General features: G+C 32.2%; 1 protein-coding gene across 8 annotated transcripts in view; it reads left to right on the forward strand.

Moving 5' to 3' along the window:
• Positions 1-22,124, forward strand: part of ELP4 (elongator acetyltransferase complex subunit 4) — a 252,442-nt gene that overhangs the window by 99,308 nt on the left and 131,010 nt on the right. For 6 of the 8 annotated variants that reach the window (XM_073216359.1, XM_073216362.1, XM_037019504.2 and 3 more), the window contains exons 6-7: positions 6,480-6,567; positions 9,158-9,346. In XM_073216359.1, coding sequence (XP_073072460.1) covers positions 6,480-6,567; positions 9,158-9,346 — 277 coding nt within the window. The remainder of the gene's footprint in view (positions 1-6,479; positions 6,568-9,157; positions 9,347-22,124) is intronic. The other 2 variants (XM_073216360.1, XM_017664044.3) reach the window with 1 other exon arrangement.

Raw genomic sequence — 22,124 nt, forward strand, 5'->3', positions numbered from 1 at the left:
TTTATGTGAATGTAAGGGGAAGAACTGGGGATACCAAGTAGTAGAAAAGCTCAAAGAGTTTTGGTACAAAAAAATAGAGTGATAGCTGGCAGAGAAAGTATATAAGGAAGTGTTTTTACTTTTTTTAAAGGGACAGGTAACAGTATGTTATATCTTACAGAAAGCATCCAATAAAAGGGAAAATGATGATGCAGAAGAGAGGGGAGAATTGCTGGAGTGACATCCTATGAGATGAGGTCTGTGAACAAGTGGAGGTGGTGGCTTAGTATAGACATTTAGATAGTTTACTATGGTGGTAACTCATGGGAGGAGAGAATACAGGCATACCTCAGAGATATTGCAGGTTCAGTTTCACACAACTGCAGTAAAGCCAATATCACAATAAAGTAAGCCAAATGAATTTTTTGGTTCCCCAGTGCATTTTAAAAAGTTAGGTTTACACTATACTGTAGTCTATTAGATGTGCAATAGCAGTATGTATAAAAAAAAGTACATATCTTAAGTAAAAAATACATTATTGCTAAAAAATGCTAACTAGCATCTGAGCTTTCATTGAGTCATAATCTTTTTGCAAGTAGAGGGTCTTGCCTTACCTTTAATGGCTGCAGATTGATTAGGGTGTTGTTCGCTGAAGATTAGGATGACTGTGACAATTTTTTCAAATAAGACAGCAATGAAGTTTGCCACATCAATTGACTCTTCCTTTCATTTGAACACTTAGAGGCCATTGTAGGGTTATTAATTGGCCTAATTTCAATATTGTTTGTTTCAGGGAGGCCCAAGGAAAGGTAGAGAGATGGGGGTGCCACCCCTCAGTGGAGCAGTCGGAACACACATATTTACTGATTAAGTTGTCTGTCTTATATGGGCCCCCAAACAATTACAAAAGTAACATCAAAGATAACTCATCACAGACCACCATTACAAATATAATAATGAAAAAGCTTGAAATATTGGGAGGATTACAAAAATACGATACAGAGACATAAAGTGTGCAAATGCTGTTGGAAAAATGGCACCAATAGCCTTGCTCAATGCAGGGTTACCACAAACCTTTGTAAAATAAACTGCAATATCTGTGAAACACAAAAAAATAAAGTGCAATAAAACAAGTTATGCATTCATGTTGGTACAGATGCTGATGTGGTTAAATGTAGTGATGGGTGTCTCTTCTGGTTGCTTCTGTTTTCTCAGTGAAAGGCTAAAAGCTGATAATGAAGATGGGGGAAGAGATATTGGAGGTTTGTCTAAAAGAGGAGAAAGTATGACAGTCATCTAGGAGAGGAAGAGTATATATAGTGCGATAACCAGGCAGTCTTAAGGGCCCATTGAAGTCTGTGGTCGTAAATTTACAGTGAGATGGGTCCCCTCAGATGGAGCTGTTTCACCCACCATTTTTAGTTGCAGTGAGGTGAAAGTGGAGGGGGTAGAGTTGGATTTAACCAGAATAGTAATTTTGCTGAGCAAGTGAGATATAGCAAGGAAATAAAAATAAGGGTTGGTTGTGGATCAAAATGGTTGATTAACTCAAAGAGTATATCAAGGAGGGTGAATAAAGAGGTAGAAGGAATGGTATGCAGGTCTTAGTGGGGTCAAATGATTGTATAGAAGCTTTGGGAGGAAAGTTAGTGGTGGTTGTCAGGAGAGGAGTGTATGATTTGAGATTATAAGGGATAGCAATTGTTGATAATGACAAGGTCTGAGGTGTGACCATGGGAGTGAGCACCACAGGTAGGATGAAGACAAGACCATTGGCAGAGAGATCAATGAACAGAAAGGCCAGGATGTTTGGAAAATGAGTAATGACCCAGGGCTGGATGGGTGACAGCAACGTTGAAGAGTAGTAGAGAACATAATCTAATGACTTGTTTACATCAGTAATTAAAGGAAATCAGAGTAATGTTGGACCAAATTATTTTTCACAAACGATTGTAACCTCTCTCAATAGCGTCCTTGTCAGATAGTGGATTTTTTAGCCTATGTATGCAATTCTTGCATCCTTGTGTTTTTAGTATTTTCCCAACAGTGCCCCAGAGGCCCGTGCTAGTCATTACTCTCTTTGGTGCTCCTAATTCCTACTCTCTGTCTACTCTTCTGTTAGTTGGTATCCATGGTGAAGAGAATCAAACTCACTGTTGTTAAGTGAAAAGCATCAAAAAGAAAAATCAGTAAATGACAGCCTTCAGGGTAATAGTAGTGGAATTTTTAACTTGAAAATTACTTATGAATAGACTTCACAGTCTTTATAGTCACATGTAAATTATATGCTAATATAGCTCAGCAAACTTTTACACAATTAGTTGAGACTATTGATACTGTGTCTGCTGCCTTATAAGTATCTCCCACTCTTTGTCATAGATGAATACTTGGATTTTGTGTGTAAATAGAATTTTGGGAATAGAAATCATACTTTCTCAATGATTTGCATAAATAATGTAAAAAATGCTTCATCTTAATTTTAAATTAATCCTAATTGGGAGTGATAACAGTTACTCTTCCGAAGTGTTTCTGTCAAGTAGTTAAGTTAATATTTAAATTCCACAGAATTTCTCATTTTTAAAAACCCAGCTGTAGATCATTTTAATGAGAAAAATCAGTCTTAAAAAAAAATCATTTTGAACCATATAATTTTAAGTCAGAATGGACAGCAGAGATTAGTACAACTCTGTCACTTTGTACATGAGAAAATTTTGAGGCCCAAAAAAGAAAAATTGAAGAATTTGTCTCACATCACACATTTAGCTATGGTTAGTGGTAGATATATACAACCCAGATCTTGAACATACTTTCCACTGTGCTATACTGGTATCTAGTTTATATATTTGTAAATAGCCATGTTGCCATATTATCATTTTATATCATGCACCAAGTTAATATAGTCTATTGGTAAAGGGCTCATAAGTGCAACTAAAAGAGAAATATCTTCCTAAAACTATACACCTGGATACTTTATTTGACTGTTGAATGGAGCCATATTCAAACCTCACCAGAATCACATTAGTATATTTGAGCCCACAGAATTTGTCATTGAATCTGAATTACTCTCAGGTTTTATCTTACTTTAACAAAGTTTTAGAAAACTGGGGTTTTAGGTGCCACTTCTCTCACTTACCTCTTGTACAGCCTTGAGCAAATCATTTAACCGCTAATGGTTCTTAATTTTCTCAACCATGAAACGGAGATAATAACTATACTTAACCTCACAAGGTTTTTGTAATAATCAAATGTGACAAAGATGCAAAAGGTTTTTTTTGAATATTTACTATGTTCCAGATAATTTACCAGTTGATAAAATTAAAATCGCCTACTCTTATTAGAAACAAATCTGATCTTATTATCTATGAGTAAACTTTTCACATGTCAACTAGTTAATTTCATATATACAAATTTTATTTTTGTAATTTATCTTTTCACAAAATGTTGTCTTCTGTTACTCAAGCTGTTACATTTTGCTGTTACACTTATTTCTTTGATCATATTAAAATTTGGTAAGTGTTCCTTTATTCATTGTTTGAAAAACTACAAGGTAATTAATTATATGTTGATAACTATCTACTTAATTCCTTTTCTAGATATACTATGATTCTTTTTATTACCTGGATTTTTTAAATCTTTCTCAATGAGACTGAATGACAGAATTACTTTTTACAGAGGACCAATGCCATTCGTTGATATAAACTAAAGTTCTCTGATGCAAATGTCCATTAGGCCTCTTGCTGAAGACCAGGGGAGAGGGAATATTGATAGGTACAAAATCTCTGTCTTCTATCAACTTTTTATAAAATGTTAAATTTGGTCATCAGAATGTAGATTTACATTTATGTCATTGAACCCCTTTTATCCATGTTTTATATTAATATGAAGAAATAAATTCCTGTCAAATAGCATATTAATATAACAGATGCATGAATAATGCACATGGAACAATTTTATTTTTTAACTAAAGAAAATTTTAAAAGTTTGATATTTTAAAGATAAAGTTCTAGTAATTGTTTTTATATTCTTTGTACTGTTATAGTTTAAAGGCAAATTGTGGAATCTCAAGATAGATCATTTTACTATAAAAGTTGAAAATTAAGAAAATCAGGTAAAATAATATACATGATTTGAAATGTGTTGCCTGTTTTAAATACTTTGATTAAGTAACCTTTGTTAAATGCTTGGAAACACAAATAAGGAAGCCAGGGTCATATTTGTGACTGGGTTTCCTTCTTGCAACTCCTCTTTTATGAGTTGCTAGACTGCTGAACAACAAAAAGCAACAGCCCCCACATTAAAGGGATTTAATTTTTTTTAAATTTTAGGTGATAATAGGGGATAATTATTTTCAGCAAAAAATACATATATATATATATATATATATATGTTCTAAATATTGCTGACAAGGAAATGTATCTCATGGAAATTAACAATACTTAGTATTTTAATATCAATGCCATATGAACTCATTCAGTTTTAAATGCTCTAATCCCATGTATTCAAAAATGAATATTCCCAATTAATATACCTAAATGTATTGATTTCTTTTCCAATTTTATATTTTCACAGTGTTTATTTTCTTAGAAATCTACTTGCTTTAGAGAAAGTTTATTATAAAGTCCTAAGCATTGTTAGTGGTTGGATTGTTTGTTGTTAAATAAGGAAAGAGATTAAAATGTATTGGCTTTATGTCTTCATCTTTCTTCTCATATCGTACCCCCTCCCCAACACCACCTTGAAGAGAATCTCAGGTCCACTACTATTACCTCAGTAGACTGTGAGAATATGAAATAATTAACAGATTGTGTTTGCATAAATGTTGGCAACTAAAAAACTAAGAAGTAATTTATATGTGTAGTGTTTAATTATGTGCCCTTAGATAGGAAATTTGATACTAAGAACTTGAGGCAAATTTTATTATTGAACAGTTTTGGGGAAAAGAAAAATGCTTAAGAAACATTTTGCATATGTGGAATAATAATGGTCTTGGGTAGATTCATTATTGGTGGGTTAGGATGTACTAGGTATATTCTTGATCTGTCCTTCTTTAACCCATAGTGATATTCATGAAATGGCTGGCTGGAAATCATTTCATAGTCTGGAACCTTGGAACAGATTTTACCCCCTGTGCAAAGCTAATTGACCCAGATAGGAAATGAATCTGCTGTATTCAAACAGCAGCACTGTGTTCTAAAGGTTGAGCAAGCCAGGATAAATAAGTGTTAAGAAATGAAATAGTCACATCATTGCCATTACAGAATATCATTATAGACACATTCATGAAACTGGAAAAATATGTCCATGATATTAGTTTTATTTTCATTGAAAATGGTGAAATAACTACAAGAAATAAGCATACTGCCAAATCCTTCAATTGGAGACATATGTGTTTTGCATAGAACAGCATTCTTTTCTCTTGGTTTTCTTTTTTGTTTGTGTTAGTACTTTTGGGCTAGCAGTGGCTATTCAACAGAATGTTTACAGAGATGTGCATATACTTTTGTTGAATCATCTACTACTGATTTTACACACTAAGTCTGCTACTTTTCCTAACTTATATTCTTTTGCGTTGCATGTATGCTTCAAATTATATTTAGTCTTTCCTTAGGGCATTTCTTCTGCCTATGTGATTGCTTTACTTAGGATCAAAGTAAAGCAAATACTTTTGTGTTTTTAAGGTCACCCACAGCTTCTACAGCATTTAGGCAATTTAATGTCTATGAAATAGCTATGCTGCAGAATCTCATCATCATGACATTTAACATTCAGCCATAGCACACACATTGTCCATTATGAAAACTCTTAAATTCAGTTAATGTTAAAGCAGATTTTCTTCACAATTACTAGATATACTTTGACATGTTTCATAGCATTTATAATATTTTTAAATACTAATATTAATGCTAATATTCATTTGGGAAATAATTTAGGTTGTCTTAAATTCATACATTTATTTTATTGTCTTCTTTTTACAAATGAACTGGAGATTATACTCAATTTGTCTTAAGAGATCAACTTCTTGAATTGCTGTTATTTTAGCAGTTTGTTCTAAGAAAATTGAAACTTTGATGGAAGATGAGCTCAGGTGATCAGGACATTGATTCAGGTGTACTTGGCATAGCAATTAATTAACTCTGTTAATTATCTATGATTACTTCTGAAAAGCTATAGTGGCTTCATCTTTTAGGTTACTTCATTAAATCATTAATTTTCTTGGAGGTAACTAGGCCTGACATAATTAAGTCATCTTAGTCTCCACAGATTTTTTATCTTCCCGTGATGCTAAGAACACTTGAGGTAGTTAATATAAGGCATTGTAACTTACTTCCTGCATGTATTGACTGCATATTTTTCAATTATTTATACTATTTTCCCTCATTTTATATTATATTTAAACAATCTCATAAATGTGTACCTTTTAAATATTAATGTTTAGCTTGAATTTTGGATTTCCTGTGTAATAAGCCCATTTATGTATTTGAACCACTCCCTACCCACAGCTCTTTGACCCATGGCTATGTGAAGCTGCTTCAGTTTATCCAGAACATCATTTATGAGGAAGGATTTGATGGATCCAATCCCCAGGTATTAAGTACCTTCAGAGTTTTTTATAATCATGTATGCAATGTTCTCAAACTCTTTAGTCCCAGAAGGTCTGCAAATAATCAACAGTGAACAAGTTGTTTCCAAGTGCAAAAGATGTAAATAAGCAGAGCACAGGCAGCCTTAGTTTGACTGTTAATGTGTGGTTAGAGTTTTAACTAAGTTCTCAGTGGATGCACAGAAGATATACACATACACTTTCAACATTAATTATTTTTAAATATGTATGTATAGCAACTGGAGTTAATAGACATATTTTGAAAGTAATTCTTAAATCTGCAAGACTTGTACTTTCCCTTCTAAATTTTTTATATTTCTGTCATTCAGTCCTTAATTGAATAACCTTTTAAGTAAGAATTAATTCTTTTAAGATTTTATTTCTAATTATATTATGCTTTGAGTCATCTCATTAAACAAAGATGCATTTTTATTTGCTATATTAAAATATTTTATAACTTAACTATTTCTCTGTAACTCTATTTTTAAAAACTTCTTCCAAATTCCCACTATTAAAAATGTTCTGGTTAGTTTAACTTACACAAAGTGAGGAGAATTTTATTTCTAGATATCATGCATTTCAGAATTCTTCATCAATGATTTTAATTGCTATTGCTGCTTAAAAAATTGCATTTCATTTATATTATTTTAGCAGGATTATTTCCAGAACACCATTATTTTTATTGAAGAAGACAAGCCAAAAGTCTTATTTTTGGCATTATCAACTACATTTGCTCTTCACTCATAGATTTTAATATATTCTTATAAACTTTACTGCTGTATTTAATACTTTCTCCATGGCAAAATCAATGATTTTTAGATTTGCTTTGGTCATTTTAATAGCAAGTTGAAAAATGTCTTTGTGTAGTGAAACACAAACATTTATTTATAGATGACTTTTCATGTATTTCAGTTTTTGTGGTGATCCTTGGTATTCAAATGCAATTTTATTTAGGTCATTGTTCTCCATTTTTGGTCCTACCTAAGATTTATGGGCACATGTCTTCCCTTTGGTGGCAGTGCCTGCCTGAAGAGGTAAATTGGTCCCTGACAGACACCTCTCCCCACTCCCTGTGGTAACTATGGAAACAGGCATGTCATAACAGTTCCTGTGGTACAGTGTGCAGAGCTGCTGCTCTTGCAAGATGATAACACGTCTTCTAAGAGCAAGAAATTTTATAGAATGAAGAAAAGAAAATAACAAAGAGATAACACATATACTGACATATACATATGTATATACAGCCATGATTATATGTATGTGTAGGTATGTATATATAAATATGTATGTATGTATATACACATACACACACACATCTGAAGGACCTTATAAGTAAGCTATCATTGGATTACAATGAAAGGTATGTTTTCTTAGTTGCTTGTTTGAATGTGAAAACAGCACCATGTTCAATAAACAGTATTTTATTTCATGAAAATTTATAGACAACAAATGAGGTGGTTTGTATCCCTGAACCAGTGGTTCTGTAGTTATTGACTTTCATAAGGATTAATCAGAGTTGACATAAACAGTTCTATGGTGAACACTTAAGAATGCTAGAAAAAAAATTAAATATACCAGTAAGTTATAAGGTATATTTCCAATGAATTTCCATATTGTTACACTGTAGAATGTATAGTTTGCTAAATGGCCAAGTCTGTATGTCTGCCTCAGATCTTTAGATGAATTCAAGAAGCTACTAAAGTGCATCTGTTGGACTCTACTTCAAAGAATATTATTCCTGAGTCAAAATAGTATTCTGACACTGAAATAAATCCTTCTTGAAAGAAATTTTCATCTTAGTTTCTCTATCACTACATTTTCAAATAAACTAAACTAGTTGTAGTCTACATATATGAATAGATTTTAAGGAACTGAGTATTATATACAAATGTATAGTTAATCTTAGTTACAAGTAAAGTAGTGGAGCTTATCTGTAAAGATATCTGGAGTGGAAACATTTACAAATTGCTACCATAATTTCATTTGTTTTTAAGTTATAGTTTTCAGGTATCTCAGAAATAAACAATAAAAATGAAATTTGAACATTGATTTTGCTTAGAATACCAATTGTTTTCAACGTTCTCATAGGAATAAATTTAACTGTTGTTCAGCTTTCAGCAGTTTATTTTTAAAATTCTTTTATGCTTCACAGTATGCTCCATTAGTTTGTGTTACAGCAAAGGAATTATGTCCTAAATGGCACAGGAAGTTTGTAATTCAGCCTTTGTTACTGCAATATTTTTTAAAATATTAATATATTCCCTATATTGAAGTATTGCGCTGAGTTATGTTCTGATATGCCGAGTACCTACCTCACTTAAATATCTTGATATTAATTCTTTAACTTAATATTTTCATTCTTTATATATATATATCAGTATATCTGTCAAAGTCATTAAACTTTTGTAGTTCTAATTCCATGCCTAACAGCATTTGGCATATATATTTACCACCTCTACTGATTTTATCTCCCTGACCTGTTATAAATCAGAAAAAGAACTGGAAAGTCAAAGTAAAAGAGGTAGCCTATTGGTTAACAAAACTCAATGTGTTTACCTCCTTCCCACTTTCCTTTAGAAAAAACAGAAAAACATTTTAAGAATAGGAATCCAGAATCTTGGTTCACCTTTGTGGGGAGATGACATTTGCTGTACAGAAAATGATGACAAAAGTCACAGTCTTACAAAGTTCCTCTATGTCCTCCGTGGTCTTCTGCGGACCTCTCTTTCAGCCTGTATCATCACAATGCCAACACATCTTATCCAGGTAAGAACTTTCCAAAACCTCTTTCCCTAACTAGTGGTACAAAGTGAAGAGTAATATATAAATGCTTTATGAATTTGGTAAAATATTTTCATATGCTGTTTAGATAAAAGAGGCTTCAGATGCTTGAAATGCCAAAGCAACAAAACATCTTTTATTTTAGATTGTTAAATTCTGTGTGTTTGTGGTTTTAATATGAAATCCTCAGTGAATGTATGGTAAATCCATCTTTACTGATTTTATTTTTTTCCTCTGATTTCTTGTGAACTTGCTATTATCACTGTGATGTGAGGTTGATTTTTGCTGTGACATCTTTTCATTAATCATAAAGCTGATCTGAACATAGGTCTTGAAGAGAGATTTGTACACCTATGTTCATAGCAGCATTATTCACGTTAGTTAAAATATGGCAGCAGCCTGAGTATCCATAAACATGGATAACAAAATGTGAGGTATGTTACAGTGGAATATTATTCAACTTTAAAAAGGAGGGAAATTCTGACATATGTAATGGCATGGATGACCTCCAGGACATTATGCTAAATGAAAAAGTCAGTCACAAAAAGACAAATACTGTGATTCCAATCATACAAGCTACTTAGAGTGGCCAAAATCATAAAGACAGAAAGTATAGTATAGTGGTTGCTAATGGCTAGGGGAAGAGGGAAGGGTAAGTTATTGTCTAATGGGTACAGAGTTTCGGTTTTACAAGATGATAACAGGTCTGGAGATGGTTGGTGGTGATGGTAGCACAACATTATGAATGTATTTAATACCACTGAACTGTACACTTAAAAATGGTTAAAATGGTAAATTTTATGTTACGTGTATTTTACCATATTAAAAATTTTGAAGGAAAAAAAATAGAGCTGATTGAATAAGAAAAGTCTCCTTCTTTCCCAGTTTCTATGTACAAACCTCCTGAAGTTACACTCTCAGGAAAAGAGGTCTGTCTCCCCAAATAGAGAAAAATGATCTTTGAAGATTTTCTTCATCAGCTCATAAAGTCCTTTTCTTACGAGTGTTCAAGGGGCAAGTTTGAGACTATTTTCATCATTATTACTGTTATTTTACGGGTAGTAAAGGAACAGGAATTGTATATTCCCACAGTATTATTATATATGTTTCTATAACATAATACTAGAAATAACTAAAAACATATATGTAGTGAATGGAATGTGAAAGTCAAAATAAACTAAAGCACTGAAATCATTTTTTCTAATGCACATACTAAAACACTTTGACTTGAAATGACTTTCATAGCAGAGAAGTTTTGAGTTTGGTTTTGCTGTACTCCTCTAGGAAATAACAATACTAACAATAATGATAGATGCTAACAAATACAAAACACTTATTTTAAGTCAGGACCTAACAGTTCTTACAGAATTTTTATGTAACTACTGTCTTTATCTCCATTTTACCCATAAGGAAACTGAGGTGCAGAGAAGTTAAGAAACTAGATCCAGGTTTAAAACTTGAGAAACCATGTTTCAAACTCATAAAATTGGGTTCCAAAACCACATACTAGAATATGTAACAGGTTTTTATTCTGGAACTTACTCTCTCAAAGCTAGAAAAATCTCAAATCTTCAATCTTAGAAAAGGGAAGCACTTGAAGGGCTCCTCTCAACTGATAAAACACTTGGACAAGTAGAGTATTATCCCTATTTTGCAACTGAGATCTGAACTAAAATGCCATGTTAAGTAAATCAAAGAAACAAGGACTATACTTTGTGAGCCTACAAGGGCCCATGAAAACCTTTCATTTAATTAATATAACAGAAATATAAGAAGTAATTGAAGTGAGGTTCTCCAAAGAGATAAAGAAATGCCATTTGAAAATGCTTTACCTAAATATACTGTCCAAGAGTTAAAGCTGAGACTTTGTTTAAGGGCTAGGAAGTTTGTGAAACGTGTCACAATACTTGAGCATTTTTCCAATCTACAAGAAAAGGATTTTGCATTTTGTTCATATTTGCCTTAAGAAAAAGTTGCTATTTTAAGTGACTCTTTAAAAATGTTAAGATTGGCTGATGTGGCACCATATTCCTTCCTCCACAGGGAGAGAAGAGTATAATTGACAGTGTGCCCCCATACATTGTCAGTGACTTGTACTTTTGAGGTTTCTGAGGGTTACCATAGCAACTTCCTATTGTTCAAGTTAACATCCCTCTTCAATAATTATAAAATTTAGCAAAATAAAAATTAGATCATAATGTGAAAAAAATTGACTTTTTACATCAAAACTTCTTACATCCAAAAAAACCGAAAAAATATTCTGCACTTCTTATAAATTTAGTTATTGAAGCAGTGTTTTTTATCTTCATTCATTCATTCATTCATTCATTTCTTCTACATTGTTTTTCAGTGACTGATATATGCTCTGACCCACTATATGTATATCACCAGACATTTTTAAATGAATAAAAGATACTAGTTCCTTTCAGGGACCTTGCTTTCTAATGGGGAGGTAAACATTGAAAAGATGTGTTACAATCTAAAAATAAAATTAAGAAAACAGTTACATTCACCATAACATCAAAAAGAATAAAATACTTAGGAATAATTTTCACAAAACAAGTATAAAACTTTTACTCTGAAAGCTACAAACCATTGTTGAAAGAAAGTAAAGATCTAAATGAATGGAAAAACGTCCCACATTCATAGACCAGAAGGCACAAAATTGTTAAGATGACCATATTCTCCAAACTGATCTCCAGGTTAAGTGCAACCCTATCAGAATGCCTCTTCCTTTTTGGAGAAACTGGCAAGCTGATTCTGAAATTCCTTAGGAATTTCAAAGGACTTACAACAACCAAAACAATCCCAAAGAAGAAGGAGGGCTCATACTTCTCAATTTCCAAACTTCCTTCAAAACAATGGTAAACGTGTAGTAGTAGCATAATAATAGGCATGTAAATCAACAGAATATAGTTGGCCATCCAAAAATAAACCCCTACATCTATTAGGATCAACTGATTTTTGACAAGGGTGCCAAGACCATTCAATATGAAAAGAATAGTCTTTTTCAACAAATGGCATGGGACAACTAGATAGCCACATGCAAAAGAATGAAATTGGACCCTTATCTCATACCATGTACAAAAATTAAGTTGCAAAGGATCAAAGACCTAAATGTAAAAGCCAGAACCATAAACCTCTTAGAAGAAAACTTAGGGGTAAATCTTCATGACATTGGATTTTGTCAAAGGATTCATAGATATGACACCGAAAGCGCAAAAAACAAAAGAAAACAATTGATAAATTGGACTTCAGCAAATTAGAGACTTTTGTGCTTAGAAGAACACCATCAAGAAAGCAAAAAAACAACCCACAGAATGGGTGAAAATATTTGCAAGTCATATATCTGATAAGGGATTTGTATCTACAATATTTAGATTGTGGCATTAAAGAATGCTTACAGCTCAATAATAAAAAAGATAACTCAGTTAGAATATGGGAAAACACTTGAATATACATTTTTCCAAAGAAGATATGACAGATGGCCTAATAGCATATGAAAGATGCTGAAAATCATTAGTCATCAAAAATGCAAACCAAAACCATAATAAGATACCACTTCACAACTTTTTGGTTGGTTAGAATAAAAACTTGTAGGTGTTGGCAAGAATGTGAAGAAAATAGAACCCTCATACTCTGCTGGTGGGAATATGAAAGGATGCAGGTGCTTTGGAAAACAGTCTGGTACTTCGTCAATGATTAAACATAAAGTTACCATATGGCCCAGCAATTCCACTCCTAGATACCCAAAAGAAATGAAAACATGTGTCCACATAGAAACTTGTATGTGAATGTTTGTAAAACTATTGTTCATAATAGCCAAAGGAAGGAAATAATCTACATCTCTGTTAACTGATGACTAGATAAGCAACATGTGGCATATCCATACAGTGGAATATTATTTGGCTATAAAAAAAGTGAAGTACTATTACTTGCTACAATGTAGAAGAACCTTGAAAATATTACGTGAAGTAAAAAAAGCCATCAAAAAAGAACAAATACTATATGATTTCATTCATATGAAAGCCCTGAATAGAGAAGTTTATAGAGACAAAGTACATAGTGTTTGCTCTGGGCTTTAAGGTATGAGGGGACAGGGAGACTTGGGAAAGATGGGGTGTTACCTCTGTTTTCACAAGGTCACACAATTAATAAGTGGCAGAGCCAGTAGGTCTTAACCTGTGTCTCTCCCTGACACAATGCCCCATCATCTTCACTGTTAGGTTATAAAGCTGCCCTAATCATCTTGAAATTCTACAAGATACATATGATTCCAGTTGCAAAGAAGAAATAAATTTTGAAGTTAAGTGATTCTCCAAAGTCACACACTTATTACATGTTTAAAGCTAGTATGAAATTCAGATCTGTTTAAAACTTGGACTGTTCCTTCTCTGTCACATTACATCCTATGTCTCTTAAATTACTAACTACCTTTGATGGTAGCAACTTTCCATAAGGAAAAAAAGTTCTAGGCTAACATTGCTCTTGTTCAGTAGTTTTAAAGAGAAAACTATCATTGTAAAATCTTTGACAAATTAGTACATATGAAATATTAAATTAAAAAGTTCCATTCCAGAAAGGGAAGGAAAAAAAGGATGGAAGCGTATTTCCTTATGTGTAGTTGCAAAGCAAAGAAAAACAATTATGAAATAAATGTTAAGTACAGATATAATTTTTAGTTTATTCCAAAGGCACCTATGCAAAAAAAAATGTTTTTCAAAAGCCATTTTGGTGGTCATCTTTATTATTTAGAAGAGATTCAAAACTCATTGTGAATGTTTGTGACAATGATTCCTCTAGTCACAGTACAGTTTAAAGCAGTAATACTATCAGATGACTGCAAGTCATCCTATCTACACCACTGAATAAATAATGATTGAGATAATAAAGTAGACTGGATGTCTGAACATAAAGCAATGTTTGAATTCTGGTATTTTACAGCTGTATTTAAACCCTTGTATAACTGGAAGAGATATAGTTTAAATTTATGCTTTTTACCATGCCAGTAAAGAGACTATTTTGAAGTGGAAATAGGAAAAAACATAGAGACAGAATTTGATGATGAGTATAATGTTATACAATGTGACCAAGAATTAAGACATGTCCCTCAACATAGAGACTGTCTTGTTAAAAACTGCACATCCACCTAAAATTTTCCCATTTTCCATAGGTCTCTTCCCTAGACAGTTTTGCCTAGGTATAATATACTAGCCCTATTACCAATTGAGCTATAAAAAAAACCAAATTATTCCCTTCCACTTTGAACATGACATGTGACCATGTATTTATTTTACATTTTTTTCATGTATTTATTTTCATATCAAACTATTTTAGGAGAAAATATAAAACTTAACAGTTTGCTTAAAGCAGTCATGATATAAATAGGGGATCAAACACTTGAACTCTTAAAGACTGGCAAGGAAAATCATATTTGGGCTAAGGAAAAAGAGTAAGAACTAGAAGCAGTATGCTTACAAAGCTATCCAAAGGCATACCAATACACAGGACCAGGGACTATGAGTTTATTTAAAAACAGATCTGTTTTTAAATAACAGTGACTTTTTTTCTTCAGGCTAGTTGCGGACCTAAACTCTTTTCAAATGCTAACTCATTTAATCTTCATAGTAACCCTATATGGTGGCACTCTCATTGTCTCCATTTTACAGAACAAGGGACAAAAAATTCAAATGACTTTCCCAAGATCACTCAACTAATGAAGTAACAGGATTTAGTACTAAGTAATCCCCCTCCTGTTTCCATACTCTTTACCCCCATGCTATGCTGTTTATTCAATAGAAGTACTAAAATAGGACCAGAATTAAGAAACAGACTATGTACAAAGTAGGAGTCAATGATAGAAAGAGCCTGTGCTTTTGGAGGCAGATAGACCCAGTGAGTTACATGATCTTAGTTAAGTCCTAACTTGCTCAGCTTCAGCTTCTTCATTTGTAAAAATGGGGCAAAGAATACCTAATTCAGAAGATTAGCAACTACATTTGCTGACACAGTGCTAGCACATAGTAGGCACTCCATATATGTTAGCAGTTGTCACCTTCACTATTACTACTTAAACAGACTTCGAAAATTAAGAATTTGAACAGAGATGAGGCAACCAAAAAAAAAAGGTATACAACTCCCTCAAAGCAATAGAAATCTTCAGCTTTTTGCTTCTTTTTATTAAAGGCACCAATAAGGCCTTCTCACAGGTTAGACCTGAGATAGACTAGGAGATATGCATAAAGTCAGATGACCATCTAAATCTTAGTGACATCACCATGTTGTGACATGGCTCTTTAACATCACACATCAACTTCCTTGCCACTATGACCAGTGCCATCCGTGCTAGAATCTTTAGTCAGGCTTTAAATAGTGATTAAGTGACTAAAGGTAATTTAGCTTATTCATTCATTCAATAAATATTTATTGCAGGCACTGTTTAAGGCAACCATGGAGATATAGTAGTGAACAACACAAGCAAGGTCCCTATCCTTGTGGAGCATTTCAGCAATGTAATAGGATGTGTGGATGGAGCAGAAAATTAGTATATGTAGGAACTTGCATGCTTCAGCTTGGAATTTGATAGTAAAGTGGTCTCTGTCGGGAAATAAAAATGTAGTTTGATGTCCTTGGAAAGTTTGTCATATAATTAGACATCTATTGATAAAAGAATTGTGATACCTTTATTTGAATATGTTTTATAAAGTAACACTAGATTAAAGGTATATAAAACATCTATCTCTTAGATTGGTAAAACAGCCAATCAGTGTTCTTACTTTAGTTATTAGCATTCTGTCAGACTTGTACAGTAATGATTAGTTACCCTTTATTGTACTTTGGCATGCTTCCCATGTTTAATTTCACTGTAAAGAAGGAACACATAGTTAAGGAAATTGCAAAGAGGGAGAAAAGTTGAAATAGGGAAAGTAATGACATAGATTCAAAACTGACTTAACATATTGTTATTATTATATGATTTTGCAAGTGGGATAAAAAAAGAATAATTTTGAAATTTGCATTTTAAATATTTGTGTTTATCCTCACAACTTTGAACTTGAAATTTTTTATTTCCTCTGGGTTAAAGATTATTTCCATAACAATGCAAAAAAAATGACAAACGTATGTTGAAACAAATATGTAAAAATAAATTCTAAAAATCTGTTCCGAAAACACTAAAACTATTCATCTAAATATATTATGAATGTCTTTAAAAATGATAGTCCTAAACAATTTTCCCTATGAAGTAGTAGTATTACCCATATTGTCTCTTTCTATAGTATAGTTTTAGTATCTACCCAGAGACGTTGTACTGAAAATGTGTGTGAAAATGGCCAAGTTAAATACAGACTTTGTTACATGCAGAACTGTAGAGTAAAGTGTCATTAGAAGGAGCAGAAGTACCCCTATATTCCAGCATTACTCAGTTCCCAGATCCCTGCTGTGTAGTTGTTCCACTCGCCAAGAAGCCTGTTAAAGAGCCCCCAAGAGCATGTGTACAGCCCTCCATGTTAATAGTTAATTGGTGAGGATGGCAAGATGAGAGGACAGCCGAACATGTGGTCTCTCAGACTCAAGCAGTAGACAGACCTTTAGTTATAATAACAGCAGCTGCTCACATTCTCACAACTCAACTGTTCAAAACTCTGTTGTGGAGTGAAGGTTGTCGTGGATTGAAAACACAGGAAAGATCGCATTTAAGAAAAATAACAATAAGCCCTACCTTAAAACTCCTATTACATATTTTCTTAAGTATGACAATATTATTCAACTTTTTTAAACTTAAGTATAAGTTTCCATATTAAATTTTGTATTTTAGCTACAATTGAACATTCTGCTGCTTTTTTCACAGTTACTGTTAGAAACAAATGTTTGTATACCCTTTGAACCTTGTTTTTTTTGCAAAGTGATAACTTTGAAGCTGTTAGAATAGGACACTGCTTGATTTCCATATCTACAAAGATAAGAAGCTTTATTTTTTTTTTTTTGGTCTTAAGTTTGAACTGCTTACTGTTAGTGAAATTTGTCATTCACCTCCATATTATACAAACATTTTGTGCCTTTTAAAGTAATTTTTTATTTTCAATTTCTAGTGACAGTTGTGTGCTCAGACAAAATGGTGACTGATAACATTTAGTCTTCCTGGAAATAAAAATTTACTTTCATGCCTTATTAAGATTTTTTCGGCATGGTGAAAGATAAATAATTTTCCCCTAACTTACACATTTTATTTATGCAATCTGTGACAGGTTGTTCTTGATTTGTATTTTCTATTGATTAAAAGTACTTATACCTGAAACTACATGTCAGGAAATATTGAAGAACTTAGAATTGTGATTAAAATAGGGAAGATTATTTTTCTATGACTTCATCACTGCTTTCCTTTCAGAAAGAAAATTTTTTATTATTGCTAACTTATTAAAACTATTGTAATCTACACTTTTAAGGAATTTTTAAATATAAACAACAACGTAATAAATATCTCAACTATAATAACATAGAGATGAAAATTTCTTTGACATTCTTAATGATAAATATGAAATATCATTTTCTCATTCTAGTATAGTTCTAATTATTGGCAGCATTTAATGTATCTGTTAACAGAACCTTAGTTGGTAAACTGTTTAAACTTTCTTTTATTCAGAACAGATCTCAGACTTATAACTGGCCTATGACATAATTTTATTGGTCATCACTGACGCTTGGTTAGTTAAAAGCCTTATTCAGTTATATAACCAATGTTTTCCAACAATTTTTCCCCCAGCTATATCACTGAAGAAAATTATCACCAGTGTGTTAACTTATACCAAAGAAAATTCAGTTTTCTGAAGAAAAGCAGAAAAAACAGTCCTTGTTATAATGTTTCTTGGAAATTGAATAATGTTTTATTTAGTATGGTATTTTAATTGATGTATTTGCAAATTCATCTCCTTTAATATTAATGTATTAAAGCTCTGAACCCACTGAAGTGAGTTATACAGTAAGTTTCAATGTAGAGAAATCAAGAACACCCTTTTCTCATCCATAAGCTTTTGTGTTCATGCTGAGTATTTTAGCAGCTGAATTCTTAAGTCAAGCAAGGGACTGTTTTAGAACTACTAACATGGGATTATGAAACGTGGACTCCATTGGCCCTGTGGATTTCTCTCAGTGTGAAATCTTTTATTCTTAAAACAGAACTAAGAATAATTGCATGGTGGAAGGACAACAAACTTTTTTGATTTTACAACTATGAAATTTGGGGAAATATTTTTAATCTAATTGTTGATATGAGCATCATTAAAGGAAAACATAATACCACCTTCTATCATATAACTTCAAATTAAATGATCTTTTTAAGTGTACTTTATTAAGGAGAATGTTGTTTTTAGAAAATAGTCTTTTTAAATGCACCTTATTAAGAAGAATATTTAATGATGAAAATCACAGGTTTAATCTCTTCATTGTAGCTATCAATTACTAACAGATAAAGTAAGATATTCTGGCTATTTTTCATGAATTCCTTAATGAAGATAGTCCCAACTGAGAATCTGCCTTTAATTCTTCTAGATCTTCTCAACTACTCTAAAGTATATTATAAGAAATTAATATTTTAATTGTTTAAAAATAAGCAATTTTTAATTGAACTGAATCCATTAAACCCTCTTAATTCTACACCATACTTTGTCAAATTTGGTCTTTGAAAATTTAGTAACTTTGTACAAGTCTGGTGAATTGTAAACAAATTCTGTTTTTCCTTATAAAAATTAATAATAGAATTATATTTCAACTCTGCTACTGCATGCTTGGGTCTGTAAGTTCTTACAGCTCTAGTTTTTCTCTTTTTCTCTTTCATATTACACATGCTGTTACCTGATTAATTTTTTAAGTCAAATCTTAGCTTGTATGCATTATACATGTATATTTAATTTACTTTCTTGGTCAAGGATGTTTGTAACTGTTTTTACATAAATACACTCCAAATTACAACTTTGTCTATCTAGAGCATTAGTAACAGTATATGTACCATTTTATATTAGTATATCTGTGTGTGTTAAATAAGGGCAGGATATTTCAAATTGTCCATAATATAAATGTGCATCTTTAGAAGAAAGAATTACCATTTAGAAGCTTTTTGTTATACTTAATCTAACCAAAGCATGTTTACTAAGCTATAAAAACAAAAATAATTTTTGTTTTAAATATTTTTTGTTCTCTCTAAAATAACTTTATGATGTTATAGTTTATATTGTGATTGATACTATAGTTCCTTGTAGTGGTGGTGATTGTTAAAGGACTATTAGAACCAGCATTTTTAAATGTATCAATGATAGAAATAGTGAAACATCTCATCACAGTATGGAAATTGAGTCATCTGTTTGGGCATATGGAATCTTTGGCTGCTGGACTGCATAGTCTTTATAATGCCCAGTGTCCAGGCATGGACACAGCTGTTTTGGGAGCAGAAGCACGAAGGGACCTGTGTGTTCAGTCCACTTGAACATGGTAGAAGAAAAGTGGGGGAAGGTCCTTTAATATTATTTTCTTTATAAACTATTTTCTACTACATCACTTTCTGTGTACAGAAAAGTACAACTTTATTTAATTCTGCACTTAGTTTACATGTAAAATTACTAAATTTTTATCTTTGGTGTTGTAAGCTTTCGTAAAAATACTTGTGAGAAAATGTAAGTTTTGAATTATTCCTATTTATATAGTTGGATGCATACCTTCCCTTAAGGAAAGATTACTGTCTTCAAAAGAGGGTGATATTTATTTCTTAATGACACAAACGTACTTGTAACTAATTATAATTTAAAGCCATTTAAGTACTAGGTCATATATTATATATCATATCCTAATGTTATGTTTTATCCCTTTGCTATTAATTACATTATTATTAATATATAAAGAGTTTCTGTTTCTTTAATAAGGTTTTCACACCCTATGTAGTTAATCTTTAATGTTGGGGAGGATGGGGAGAGATTAAATTAGCCTTGTAACCTCTTTCTCTTCCAGGCTGATGATGGAAAATAAAAGCTCTTAGCCACAAAGTGTAACACTTAGAATTAATATTTAATTAGACTAGCAAATTGTACAGTGTGGCTGAAAGCTTCCAAAGAGTTGTTAGTGCCACAATTGACCTACAGGTTTAATAATAACTCACTTCTAGAAGCAAGTGCCAGTTCAGCATAGAAGAACCACTATAAGAAAGTCCTGAGAGATTAAAATCAGCAAACCAAATGGCAGGCAGGGATTCCTGGGATGGAGCCTTCTGGAAAGCTGGGAGCTGGAATAGCTTTTAAGCCAGGATTCAGATGAGAACAGTGGGTGAAAAAGCTGATCCCTCCTGTTCTGGGAGCTTCTGGTTGTAGGCCAAAATCTTAGAACAGATTTGTACTAAATGTTTCTGCTGCAGCTATTAACTTACATTGAAAATCAATATTGAATACTTTTTCTGTAAAATTTAACAATTTTTTTGTGTAAACATTAGTTCTTAATTTCTTACATATTAGTACATAATATCTGTAAACTCAGATCATTAGATTATCAGATAGGTTTGGCGCTGTACATCTATGCTGTTTTGCTGTGACATGCTGTTACCTTGTTCCCTGTATAGTTGATTTATATGGTTCATTTCTATATTATTTCATTACGGGGCATTATGCAGAGCCTGAAAAAGAGATTATGAAGTATGTTGCCCACGACATTATTTTCTTCAAGAAGGTGTATATATCTAGCAACCAAATGTATCCTTAATTTTTAAAGGCCTTAAATTATAAAAGCAATTCTATACTTGCTTATGCTTATACAATTAAATTACAAAATAAATAATTAGACCTCCTGGTGAAACACTGGATCCTTATATCTCTGCAAAATTAATATGGTGAAAAATAGGATACCATGAGTTTGAAATTGTGCAAACACAGAACAGCCAAATGAAGGAGGAACACCTTACATAATTTATTGGTTATACCTTAAATAATTAAAGAAAAGCTAGTCATTAGTTAAAAATTCAAGCAGGTGAGAACCTTGCCAGCAGAGGGAGTAGTCCTGTCTTCTGTCAGGTTCCCATCATTTTCCCACCTGCCTCAGCTTTTTTCCCAGCCAGTCTCCCATCTGGACCTGGCTCTGTCAGCCTGTTCCTGATGACAGGCTATAATTTTATACTCAATATGGGATTATTCTAAGCTGATTTTAAACTTTAGTATCTTTAACCTACCACTGCATCAGAAACATCAGCTGGATTCTCTGTTTAGTATTTGGATATTAGCAATTGTTATTCCAGGCAGGGTGTGAGCTTTGGACATCTGTGAATTGCATTTTAAGGATTTCAAGTATAAAGTAGTAAGCAACAAATTTCTGATTTAAGAAGTTACCCTAAAACATTTTTAAGCAAAAGATACAAATTTCTTTATGAATGATTCCTATAAAATAAAACCAGATGACATATAATGTATGAAAGATACCTAAAATTAATTTTGAATATAATGACATTATTCTGATCATTCATTACAGTATTTTGTTTACTCTACTTCTAAGAGTTTCCAGAATATGTAAGTTTTTAAAAATATTTTATAGAATAACCTACTGAAAAAGAAAGCTTATATAAATAAATGTTCTGCAAGCAATGTAGTATTTGAAGCCAGTGTAAATGTAAATAATACTTCTGAAAATAATGTCATGTGTTCTAAAGAAAACTTGCTTCAATTTTAAGGAACCAACATTTTCATGCAAAAATTTAGAGTACTTGGTTAGATAGAAATCACAAAACTGTGTGGCTCCA

This window comes from Manis javanica, chromosome 11, assembly GCF_040802235.1.
Source record: "Manis javanica isolate MJ-LG chromosome 11, MJ_LKY, whole genome shotgun sequence".
NCBI lineage: Eukaryota > Metazoa > Chordata > Mammalia > Pholidota > Manidae > Manis > Manis javanica.